This window comes from Coffea arabica, chromosome 4e (assembly GCF_036785885.1).
Source record: "Coffea arabica cultivar ET-39 chromosome 4e, Coffea Arabica ET-39 HiFi, whole genome shotgun sequence".
NCBI lineage: Eukaryota > Viridiplantae > Streptophyta > Magnoliopsida > Gentianales > Rubiaceae > Coffea > Coffea arabica.
In genome coordinates, this window is record NC_092317.1 from 46,715,479 (window position 1) to 46,728,224 (window position 12,746).

Sequence of the window (12,746 nt, forward strand, 5' to 3'; positions counted from 1 at the left end):
CCTCTCAGGACTCTTTATTTCTAATCTTCAACTCTCTCTCTCTCTCATCTTTTTTTTTGTCACTCCCTTTTTAATCAAACCTCTTTAGTTTTAATTTATTGATGTTTCTTCCATCTTTTAATTTTGTTTTTATCCATTAAATTGAAAAAAATTAAAACAAGAATTATTTTTCTTTAACCCTAAAGACCAATTATTAAATGCCACAACCACTTACTTTTATCTCATTTTTTGTTTCTTATCAAGTTTGCATTTCTATTTTCAATTCTCCTGACTTCCTTCAAACTCCAAAACTTCTTTTTAAACTCACAATGTCTAAATTCCCATAGACGTGAATTTTGTATAATTTTAAAATATTATGGTATTTTTTGGTTGGATTTAAGATTATTTTTTGGTAGATATAATTGAGATTGAGATAAAATTTATTTGTTTCAACTTATAATTTAAAAAAATTATTTTTGAAAATCCAAGTTATTCGAAAATATTAAACTTTTCATCATATAAAGTTTTAAATCAATCCATTGCATGTCTTATTTTGCACATATATATACATATTTATATAAATTATTTTTTAAAAAATCATTGAACCAGGGTTGAACCGATCTGACCGGTTGAATCTTGATCCGAACACCTCACCGGTTCAATTAACGGTCCAAGTTTTAAAACATTGATCTTAATATATATAGACTGTTTGATAATAAAAAATTGAATATCTGAATTAAGTAACTAGCACTGAATTTTCTAGACAAAATTTGCTCCCAAAATTAAGTGATAACCTATTCACTTATTACTAAATATGTCAAATGTATTAGATTTAATACTTAACAATTCAATAATTTAATGGATTCAGACTTCAGATTGCAGACTTCAGTTTTATCAAACTCACCCTAAGTAATAAACTATTCACTTATCACTGAATGTGATATGCACTCAAATGTATTAAATTTAATACTTAACAATTCAATAATTTAATGGATTCAAATTTTAGATTTCAAATTTCAATTTTATCAAACGCACCCTTAAACTCACTTAAACCCACTATATTTATAACAATCATAATGAGAGATTTTTTTGTTAAACTCCCGATGTGAGATACAAAGACAAACTTAATACAAGACAGCAGGAAAGAGTGGAATTTAAGAATCTAGAAGAGAGAGGAGAAATTTGAATTCAAAATTTTCATATGGTCTCAATCTTTTGATACGGAGTATTTGACTTTATTACCATACACAAATAATATCAACGCTCAAAAGACGGAACCATTAGTCCTATTTAGCTGCCATTTTGTTTGCTTTTCTTTGTTGGCTAAATTTGCTAATGACTCCATTTATCTTGTATTTTGTAATTTGCAATGTGCAGAAATTGGAAAAAAAAAAGAAAAAAAAGGTCAAGATTGCTAGCACGACCGCAACTTGCCGCAACAAATTTCAATGGTGGTGGGGTCAAAAGATTGGCATGCAAAGACTTTTGTATAAGAAGCACACGAAACGAATATATGATTTAATAATTAAGTTCATTTGAAAGTTTATGTATGACTGGTTTATTTTATGTATGACTTTGAAAATGTTATGTCGCGTATAATACAATTTTCCCTCTATTGTACCTTTTCAAAAATCATAATTATACTACATAAAAAATTTCCAATAACATATCTTCCCCAGTTTCCTCTGCACGAGAAAAGCAGAAATATCTTCCCTAATAGCTGCTATGTTTTATTTAAAAAACAAGGGCATGCCGTTGAATAAATTCGTCACAGTTTGCCAGAAAATTAAAGTTAACTCAGGCTTTCAAATATATATTAAAGCAACCTTTGTGCCAAGATTAACTCTTGTAATTTCAAGTGTTAATATATATAAAATTGGTATCGTTTGTAAAAAAAAAAAAAAAAACCTTTGTGCCAAGATTGACTTACAATGTGCTTGTGGCATCTAAATCATTATTAAGCAAAGTTTTAGACCTTAGACTACTTTTTTCTTTTTCATGCCAAAGGTAGTTCATTTAGAACACTAGCATCTGGGAATCTTTAATAAATTATTTAGCTGTACAGGTTCATCTTATTATCTTCTGGTATTGGTACAGTCCCTTTGTTGAAGATGTTATTTTTCGTTTCCTCCTTGTGTAATCTGTACTTGCTGTTCTCTTTTAGTTTGCTAATAAAGCTCCTATTTTCCTGCATAATTAAAAAGTTATACAAGAAAGAGTGTATCTAAAAACATTTAGATAAGTAAGATAATGAAATTTTCCATTAATAAGAAATTAGAGCTAACAAACGAACAAATTTTTGTGGTGCTTACTTGCTTTTAAACTCTAAAAATTATGAAACATGCAATTACGATTCAGCACTGAGTGAGTTAGCTTTACTAAGCCCAAGAACCAGTAACTAGGAAACTACCTTTTATTTGCCTTTTCCCAGCGTCCTACACACGAATTTGAAGTCAACTCGTCTAAGAAAACTTCTTCTTTGAGTTCAGTAAATAAATACCTCACATAATTTTCCATTGACTGTCCATGCAATCAGGATGCCGTTACTGGGCTAGGGACCTTTTTTTTTTTTTTTTTTTAACGTTAAGATAATTTCATTCAGTGTAATGGAACTTACATGTGCGAGCAAAGGCTTGATAAACTGTACATTTAGTGTTCAATGACACTGAGGAAAATTTCATTCCTCATCCAAAAGAATGCCTAAGGTATAGGAACTAAGTTGTTTACTACTTTCCATACTATCTTCACTATTCGAACAAAAAGAGCACATGCGAAACACCTTCTTCATGTTAGAAATGTGTTCAATCAAAGAAGCTATTCTGCTAACCGAGGATCTCTGTTGCGTTAATTGTCTCATTAGTTCCTTCTTCTGGAATTGGAGCTTAAGTTTACTCCACTGCTGTTCCAATGCTATGCACAAGACAAGTTTGATTGCCACCACATCATCTAAGACTTTGTTTCCCAAGCTTCTCTCTTTAAGCGCTTATTTGGAGATAGTCAATTCACCCCAAAATTTTGGAATATGCTTCTAGTTAACCACTTGTTGGATGGGTTGACTGGATTATTTCAGAAGATTTATTACGAGATGATTTAGGGTAGATGGCTCTTTGGTTTTATATTAACACTTATTTAATTAGGCTGTTGAATTTATCAACATTCTGTGGACGAAAGAAAAAAAAAAGAAAAGAAAAGCATTTCTTAGTCGGGAGTATATATTGCATCACATATGGAAGGAGAGTATTTTTAAGCGAATGCTACAAATAATTTAGTCTTAGTATGCCACATGGAGTAACTTTTCTAACATATTCTTTGGAAGAATTTGGTAAATTATTGTAGGGTGCACCACTGTACACCTTTCGGTGACCTCTGGCCTACTGCCACGCCTATATCTTATATTTCACTTGATAGCCAACTCGCCCCACAGAGAGTTAGTTGTAGCATGGTTCTTTTCAAAAAAAAAAAAAAATATATTGTAGCATGGTTTCTATTGATTTGGCTTTTAGCCTCTCCATTTGTCCCAACAAAAATTACGATTGTAATTAGCTTATATATATATTTCTACAAAGAAATCAAAATTATTGAATATAAAAGGAAAACAAAGAAGGGTTCATTGGGAATTGTACTACTCTAAACATAGAGAATTTGCACTTAAATTTGAGATGACCTCAAATCCTTTCATTTTTTTAAAATTTTTTAGTAAGGAAATAGTGAGATTTAAAAGGCGGAGAGGAGGAATGAATTTGAATCTAGAATCTTTAATTTCTGGAACCTAACTTTTGTTAAATGACATTAACATTGCTACAGTTAAAGTGCATGCTTCTACTGTTCAGGGAACAGAATATGACTATCAGAAACTTTAAAGGAGCAAACTGTTATTAACCCTTGATTTTTCAAGAAAAGAATCTAAGAGCAAAATGACTGTGAGAGCGAGTCTTCTCTCCGGTGTTTGTGTTTCTCCGTGCAATTTCCACCGACCCATGTGAGTTTCAAGATTTTTTAAGTCAAACTGAATTAAGTTAATAATCAAACTTTGGAAAGTGATCAGATAGCACTTACTGATGAAACCCACACGTCTTTTATATGCTACTAAAATACTTCATATCCACTTAATCTCTTAATAATGGACAAGGACTCAATTCAATTGTTTTTTGTGCGGTTCCGTCCAATTACTGCACATTTTTAAAATTTTTAGTGCACAAATACATTATAATTTTGCACTGAATATATGCTAAATATTTTATTTAGAATGTAATAATGTAAGTAATTATACACCAAATGTCAAATATTTTATTTAGAATGTAATAATGTAAGTAATCATACATCAAATAATATAAAAATCTTAATAACCGCACGAACCAAACCAGACCCCAACTGCAGTGGCTCCTCTCCCCGTAATAATATGTAGTACCAACAGCTATATTCAATTCATTCTTGGGCATCGAAAAAGCAGAGAGACCTCTTTTTCTCATTTTCTCTTCTTTTACGAGCGAGACAGGGTACGTAGGAAACTTGCTAGGGAAACTGTTAAAACCTTATATGATACTAGTACCTATAGACATCATCAAGATCCAAGGCTGAAGAATTTGGTTAGAGAAAGAAAGATGGGAGAGGAAAGCAAAGTAGTTCTGCACGGAATGTGGTCTAGCCCATTTGTGAAGAGAGTGGAATTGGCTATGAAAATCAAAGGCATACCCTTTGAGTACGTTGAAGAAGAATTGAGCAACAAGAGTCCATTGATCCTCAAATACAATCCAGTGCACAAAAACGGTCCCTATTCTTGTCCATAATGGAAAACCAGTATGTGACTCACTCGTTATTCTTGAATACATTGATGAAACCTGGCCAAGTGGACCTCAACTCCTGCCTAAGGATCCATATCAAAGAGCCAAAGTTCGTTTTTGGGCTGCTTACATCCAACAGGTATTTATCTTTCATTCCAATAAATTTTCTTCTCGTCTGATAGATATGTGCACAATTAACTCTTATCAGTGCAGCTACTAACGAGTATGGCCAGACTCTTCAATGATGGCAAGGAAGCACAGGGGAAAGCCCTTGAAGAAGTGCATGAGAAGCTAAGAAATTTAGAAGATGGTGTGAAGGAATTCTACTTTCCTGAGGGAAGCATTAGCCCTGATCATGTACTTGCTGAAAAGTTGGGGATCCTAGATATTATGATGTCTGCAACCCTAGGTCCCTTCAAGGCACATGAAGAGGCTTTTAATGCGAAGATTTTAGATCCTGAGAAGAATCCACTCATATTCTCATGGGTTCAAGCTCTAATTCAGCTGCCTGTGGTGAAGCAAACTGCCCCCCCCCCCCTCATGACAAGTATGTTGGGCTTCTTCAGTTTCTAAAACAAAGTGGCTTCAAATTCTAAGCTATATATTCTGGTCCTAAATTTAATGCTTTGTGTCGCAGCCAGTGGCTGTTAACGTAGTTTCTAAGAAATTTCTGCAATGTGAGTTCACTTTGTCATGGATGTTCATTGGTGTAACTGCCCTTATTTTGCTTGTTTTCAATTATATGAAGCCAATAAATATCTCAAAAGAGAAAGTTAAGTTGAGACTTGCAATTCAATATTCTACACGGGATAGGGGCCATAAATTTGCCCATACTCACATGGCGTGAAAAAATACAAGTCATATTTTTGAAATGTAAGATTAATTAGGAAAAGTGAATAAATACAAAAAATTGTGGGTAAGATTAAAGAGGGAAAGTATATAAATGCAAGTAAGGATAATAACTGCTAATATATGTATATATATGGTAAGTTAAGTCAATTGTAGGTATATTAACTAGTACCCATTTGGCTCCCATTAGGGAAACCCTTTTTTATTTATTATTCTTTGAGGTCAAAGATTTTAACTTTAACAATATGATTGTATCCAATTTGAAATCCAGTAAGATGTTGGGAAAAGGAAATTGATAATAGGAATGGTAGCTCCATCTGGAAAGCAAAATTTACAAAATAAAGTTAGGAAATTTATTCAAAGTGTTGTGATACTTCATGAGTTTCCCTTTTTTTGAGCACAAAGGTGTGGGATTTGCTAGATAATATTCTAGAGTAAACTATATTTGGTTTTGAATTATTATATATCGTATGGGGATAACTACACCAGAGTCCCAAGTTCTTTGGATATAGTAATTGTTTATTACCCTAAATATAGAAAATATATATACTTCGTTCCCAGACCCCATTTTTTGTGACTATTTTGATTACAAAAAAGAAAGAATTGACCTCATTCTCTTCATTTTTTTAGCAGTATCGGTATTATTGACAGGGATAAAATGTATATTTCGATCTAAGAGCTAAATAAAATGTCAGTCTCTAGTTCTGAGTTTTCGCCATTCATTTTCTCACCTACATACCCTTAATACCAATGTCTAAAATTAAATCCCTTGCAATTATGGTAATTACTTGGAACTTTTTCCAATTCCAATATCTTCCTTTTATTCAGTAAATACCTGAATAAAATGGAGTACGTATTGGTCCTTAAATTACAATGAAGCAATACACATGATGAATAGGAAATATTTTGATTCTAAGGGAAAGATTGCAAACATATTATTAAGCACTATGTATTATTTCCATAATTCATTTGTGTACAAAAAGAGGTAAAATCCATCATGGATGTGCGATTAATAATAATAAATTCAAGGCTATTAAGCTCAAAGGAAATGGTATGACGATTTGCTCAAAGCTTGGCGTGAGAAAAGTGAGATTAAAAAAAATTGATAATCAATGAAATTAACTTTTTTCTTCAAAACGTTAGATGATTTTATTAATCAACTGTAACTTTATAGTATTTGGACAAAGGTTCAAATTTTCTATACAAAATGTGCAACCTGGCATTCAGAGCAGGGAAGAATCCTCTCCTCATCACAAACTATGCTTAAAGCACTTAGATTAAGCCTTATACATAAATCCATATTACTGGCATTATCTAAACAAAAATAGCACATATGATGGTGATTTCTCAATGATCATTGCCGCAGTCTATCATGAAAAGGGAAACGACTTAAAGGTGAAAAAAGGCCTACGGAAGGTGAACGCTGGGAGAAGGGGGAAATTTGCAGCATATTTTTACCCTAGGTAAAGTGTGGATTTGGAGTTATCAGTGTAAAGATTTTTTTTTTTTTTTTACATTAATAGGATGGATGCATTAAATATTATTTTTATTTTGATAAATAAGTTGAACTTCCATCTCAAAATCTATTGGCAATGAGTGGAATGGCCAAAACAACTTTTATATATGACTGAAAATACTTGGAATATCAGTACGGGATATTCTACTAACACTCCCTCGCAAATGTGATTTGACAAATGGGTTTGAGCCAATAGAGAAAGATCCAAGTTATAGGTGAAAGTATAAAAGGGGTGACAAACAAACCATGATCTAACTTTGGTACCATGATAAAGAAGTTGAACTTCCATTTTAAAATCAATTGGCAATAAAATGGAGTGGCCCAATAGCTTTAATTTTATTTTTTTATTTTTTTTGTCAAACGACAACATTTACTTTACTCCTACTTCTACTTCTATTCTAGCCTATTCTAAGGGGAGGAGAGGCCCAACTGGACCAGTTGGGGAAATCGATGGGGATTGAACCACCATCGGATTATACAGATATATTACGCATCTATATGGATTTTGAAAAAATCACATATAGTGTCACGATGATATGGGATATTCTACTAACATATTTAAATTTCAAATTCTATATGTACACATTATGGCATATATCCATTCCAACTAGTAACTAGTGTAAAAAAATCTTTGCACTGACAGTGCATAAGAATAGAATCTATGTTTTATCGAGTCTTAAAGTGTGAATTTAAATCAAAAGAGTGCGGACTTAGACTCTTCTACATACATACATAGATACGGTGCTTCTATACTTTTGCTAACTTCAATTATACCAAGGAATGTATGTACTAAAACAACACGTGTAAACAAATGCGATAATAACATTAAAGTAATACAGATTCCATGTCCTATTGATCTTTCATTAGTGTCCTTACCAAAGCTTAAAATAGATGCTTCCGTTTTTGTCATTTTCTTTGCTTTTGTGTATTAATAGAGTCGACCATCAATCATGCGGCGAATGTATCAAGCCACTAGACTGCACCTAACACTGCAAGATCCAAGGCCAAAGCATCAGTCAAAGAAAGATGGGAGAGGAAAGCAAAGTAGTTGTACATGGTACCTGGGCAAGCGCTTTCACAAAGAGAGTGGAATTGGCTCTGAAAATCTAAGGCATACCTTTCGAGTATGTCGAAGAAAATCTGAGGAACAAGAGTCCTTTGCTCCTCAAATACAATCCAGTTCACAAAAAGGTCCCTGTCCTTGTTCATAATGGAAAGCCAATGTGTGAATCAGTCATTATTCTTGAGTACATTGATGAAACCTGGCCTAGTGGAACTAAACTTCTGCCTGAGGAGCCATATCAAAGAGCCAAAGTTCGTTTTTGGGCTGCTTACATCGAACAGGTATTCATGTTTCATTTCAAGAAAATTCCCTCTCGTCTTATAAATAGATGTGCTTCATTAACTCGTCGTGTTGCAGCTGCTAGAGAGCGTGGCTAAACTCTTCAATGCTGAAAAGGCAGCACAGGGGAAAGCCCTTGAAGAAGTGCATGAGAAGCTGAGAATTTTGGAAGATGGAGTGAAGGAATTCTACTTTGTAGAGAAAAGTCCTGATCATGTCCATGCTGAAAAATTGGGGATGCTAGATATTATGATGGTTGGACATCTAGTTGCCTTCAAGGCACAGGAAGAGGTTCTTGGTGTGAAGATTATAGATCCTGAGAAGAATCCATTCATTGCCTCGTGGATTCAAGATCTAATTCAACTGCCTATGGTAAAGGAAACACTCCCGCCTCATGACAATATGGTTGGTCTGCTTCAATTTGTTAAGCGAACTGGCATCAAACTCATGGACAAAAGTCGCGGCCACGATCGTGGTCTTGAAGGCAAACTTCAATCTTCTACACAAGGCACAATGTAGCTGTTGAAGTCGCACATCGACTGATGAAAAGAACAGGAAAAAGGGAGAATTTGAGAGCCAATCAAGAATATAGTGATTTTATGGTTAATGTCATTACTGATTGAGACGGAAGTTTGGGAGATGAACTTTATTTAAAAGTACAAACAGAACCAATTAATGTAAGTCGGATCAAGACCATGCCAAATCGTCCTATATAGCTTGATCACATCATCACTAAAATCTTGCATTTACTACTAACACTCTTCTTCCTTTTGTCATCTGCCACTATTCATTTGCTAAACCACTATTCTTCTTCCTTGTTCTCATTCAAGCGCTTCCTATGGATAATTCGTCTCACTCTACAAGATATATAGCACCCAAAAGGGTTCCACAATATTCCGTAATTACTATTGGTGTCCATGATATGAACTTAATTTTTAAAATAATTTTCCAGGTCCAAATTTCTAGTACATAATCTAAACAATTAGAGAAATTTGAGAGGATTTCAAACTCTTCGTTAAATCCTTCAATTCAAATGCAGCGTTAAAAAAAAAATTTAAAGAACTGCAAGTAGTTGAAACAGAAACCATATACAAGTGCTTCACCATGATGACACTAGTATTTAATTGTCTTCGGCAAAGAACAAAATAAGAAACAAGGAGTTGCCTTCCGCTTTTGCAAAAACTAAGCAAATCTATGACTTATAAAAATTCTTCGTTTCAGTGGAAAAGGATTTACAAACTCCCATTTCAAAAACTTTTTCCTGTGAATATTCATCCAGCATCCTCTTTGAAGTATCATATAAAGCAGAAGGTCAAAAAATACAAGCCAATATAGTTATCTTATGTAGAATTTCATCAAATGTTTGTGGAAGAATTCCACCACATTTTAACATTGCTTTGTTTTCTGATATGCATGTTTTACAAATACAATGCAATAGTTCCATTTTTCAAAAAAAAAATTAATAAATATACCAACCAAGCAGATGAATTTTATAAAAAATAATCCAAAGGTCACAGGAAATAAAATTCTTAGACCAGTTTTGGCCAGGTTTAACAATTGAGGAAAGATGTTCAATGTTCAAAAAGCCCAAGTTTTGCCAAAATTCTCCCCAGCCAATTGCAATTGTAGTAGTTACAAGAGATTGTTATTGAGTGTATGCATCATCGGATCAATTGGAAAGTCATTTCCTGAAAATTATTTATTTGAACCAAAAAAGATAGTACGAGTAAAAAAATGGGAATGTGAGACATGATTCTTGTATTATGTCTCTGTTCAATTATTTAATTTCAAGTCGATCAATTATTGATCACTATAAAATTTGGAATCCAGTTCAATAAAGCTGTAAATGGTCTCAACTAAGTCAGACAGGATAATCGAAGTTCGTTTCTGCAATTAAATATGTTGATACAATATGGAAATTTCATCATCTTCGTATGTAGTTAAATGTTTACTAGTGTGTATGGCCGGCTGCTGTATCCAATAATGACTCTTTGGGCATTAAAGTAACCGATGAATCGTGTTTCTGTCGTCTATTTATTGCCAAGAAAATCTGTTGGGTGACCTCATCAAAGGTATGTGATCGGCCCAGACAATGGCAACACAGCTGGCCCGCTTCCCAAAATATTCTAAAAACTTGATTGGAATTCTAGTATTTAACGACGTTGATCACCCTGCTTTCGTACCTCCAAAATGTATAAATTCTCCCCAAAATGGCTTTTGGATTTTGCACCCAACATTATTATTATTATTAATTATTTTAATAGTTCATTGCTTTTCCTTTATAAAAGTATTTTACAATCAACTGAATGCTTATTTTCCTCAAATTCTTATACAATTAGTATAACTCTTAGATAGCAATAAAAGAAATATCAATTTCCCTCACAAATCAACAATTAGGGTGCAATTTATAAAATTCAAATTTGAAAACTGAAATATGAAGTTTGAAGTTTGAGATTTTAATTCGCTAAGTTACTGAATTATTAAGTACTAAATTTGATATTGAATTGTCTTCCCTTTCTCTATCAACCGAAGTTTCTCTACCTTCTCTCTACCAATAGTTTCTTCTTCATATGAGGAAGATCTTGGTTTCAAACCAAAGTCTCCCTCCTATTTTTTATTTATGTTCAATAAAATCTCTCTTAAGGTATTTTAATGAGAGTTTTCTCTGTAGTAGTATGTATTAGTACGAGTTTTTCCCTGTCCTAAGGTTTTTCTAATTAAAGTTTTCTTCTCTCTTAGGATATCCTGGTAAGAGTTTTTATTTAGTTTCTTTTTGTTTCTTTATTAGATCTAAGAGTTTTTCCAGATTTGTGTCATTTAATCCCAAGTATCATTTTTGGTTATTTACTAAAATGCCCGTTTGGAGGAGAGGGTTGGATTATTAGTGTGAACGATCTAGAAGATCTAATCAGTGGACATGTATGGTTAGATTTGACTTGTATAATTGATGAAATTTGGCATATCTTAACTAAGCCCTTCGTTAGCATATCTTAACTAAACCCTTCTTTGGCGCGCACTTGTATGGTCCAGAGAAACTTACTTATCTTATAGTTTAGGGGTCTCATCTGTCTTTGATTTCGTTGCTTGTTGTTTTGCCAGGTACAATAATACTACCTATTCTAGCGAGTTTTACGGACCTACTGAGGCAGAAGCTTCTCGAGCTCAAACATTTACTTTTGTAGTTAGAGACTAATGTCTTGGGATTTTCAGTGTATATCTTATTAATGGTGTGTTTGATAAAATTGAAATCTAAAATCTAAAATTTGAAGTCTGAATCCATTAAATTATTGAATTGCTAAGTCCTAAATTTGATATATTTAAGTGTATATCTCATTAAGTGATAAGTGAAAAGCTCATCAGTTATTTTTGGGAGCAAATTTTGCATAAAAAATTTAGTGCCATTTAATTAATTCAGATGTTCAATTTTTAGTTATCAAATCCATTTGAACATGTTATGAACTGAATCCATTATGTTTAAGTGTTGAATTGAGTTATCAAACAAGGTTTAAGTGATAAGTGAATAGTTTATCACTTATTTTTTAAAGTTTCGCTTAGCAAATTTAATGCTACTTAATTAATTTAGATGTTCTATTTTTTATTATAAAACACATCTAAACATGTTAAGAACTAAATTCATTAAGTTAAAGTGTTGAATTAGATTATCAAGCATAGTTTAGTTTCCTTGTATTAGTTATAATTAGTCAATAGTGTAACTTTAAAATATCATCAACTAAGGAAATTCTATACCATACAAGTAGAGTATCTAGTTAAATGATTATGTTTAAGGAAAGCCCTTTTAGTTATCAAATCCATCTAATCCATCTGAACATGGTATGAACTGAATCCATTATGTTTAAGTGTTGAATTGAGTTATCAAACAAGGTTTAAGTGATAAGTGAATAGTTTATCACTTATTTTTTAAAGTTTCGCTTAGCAAATTTAATGCTACTTAATTAATTTAGATGTTCCATTTTTTATTATAAAACACATCTAAACATGTTAAGAACTAAATTCATTAAGTTAAAGTGTTGAATTAGATTATCAAGCATAGTTTAGTTTCCTTGTATTAGTTATAATTAGTCAATAGTGTAACTTTAAAATATCATCAACTAAGGAAATTCTATACCATACAAGTAGAGTATCTAGTTAAATGATTATGTTTAAGGAAAGCCCTTTTAGTTATCAAATCCATCTAATCCATCTGAACATGGTATGAACTGAATCCATTATGTTTAAGTGTTGAATTGAGTTATCAAACAAGGTTTAAGTGATAAGTGAA

The 12,746-nt window shown here is 32.6% G+C and overlaps 1 protein-coding gene and 1 pseudogene across 1 annotated transcript; both read left to right on the forward strand.

Moving 5' to 3' along the window:
• The first annotated feature begins 4,580 nt into the window (after positions 1 to 4,580).
• On the forward strand, positions 4,581 to 5,356 carry LOC113741089 (glutathione S-transferase U10-like; annotated as a pseudogene).
• Positions 5,357 to 8,107: 2,751 nt separating this feature from the next.
• LOC113741090 (glutathione S-transferase U9-like) lies at positions 8,108 to 9,188 on the forward strand. Its single transcript, XM_027268574.2, has 2 exons — positions 8,108 to 8,469; positions 8,546 to 9,188. The coding sequence occupies exons 1-2, from the start codon at positions 8,347 to 8,349 to the stop codon at positions 8,984 to 8,986; spliced, it is 564 nt and encodes a 187-aa protein (XP_027124375.2). The 5' UTR covers positions 8,108 to 8,346; the 3' UTR covers positions 8,987 to 9,188.
• Positions 9,189 to 12,746: the final 3,558 nt, after the last annotated feature.

Excerpts from the sequence above, each read along its gene's own strand:
- LOC113741090 (XM_027268574.2), top strand. The coding sequence starts at position 8,347 with ATGTGTGAATCAGTCATTATTCTTGAGTACATTGATGAAACCTGGCCT. Across the intron at positions 8,470-8,545 it reads GGGCTGCTTACATCGAACAG|CTGCTAGAGAGCGTGGCTAA; the intron begins GTATTCATGTTT and ends GTCGTGTTGCAG.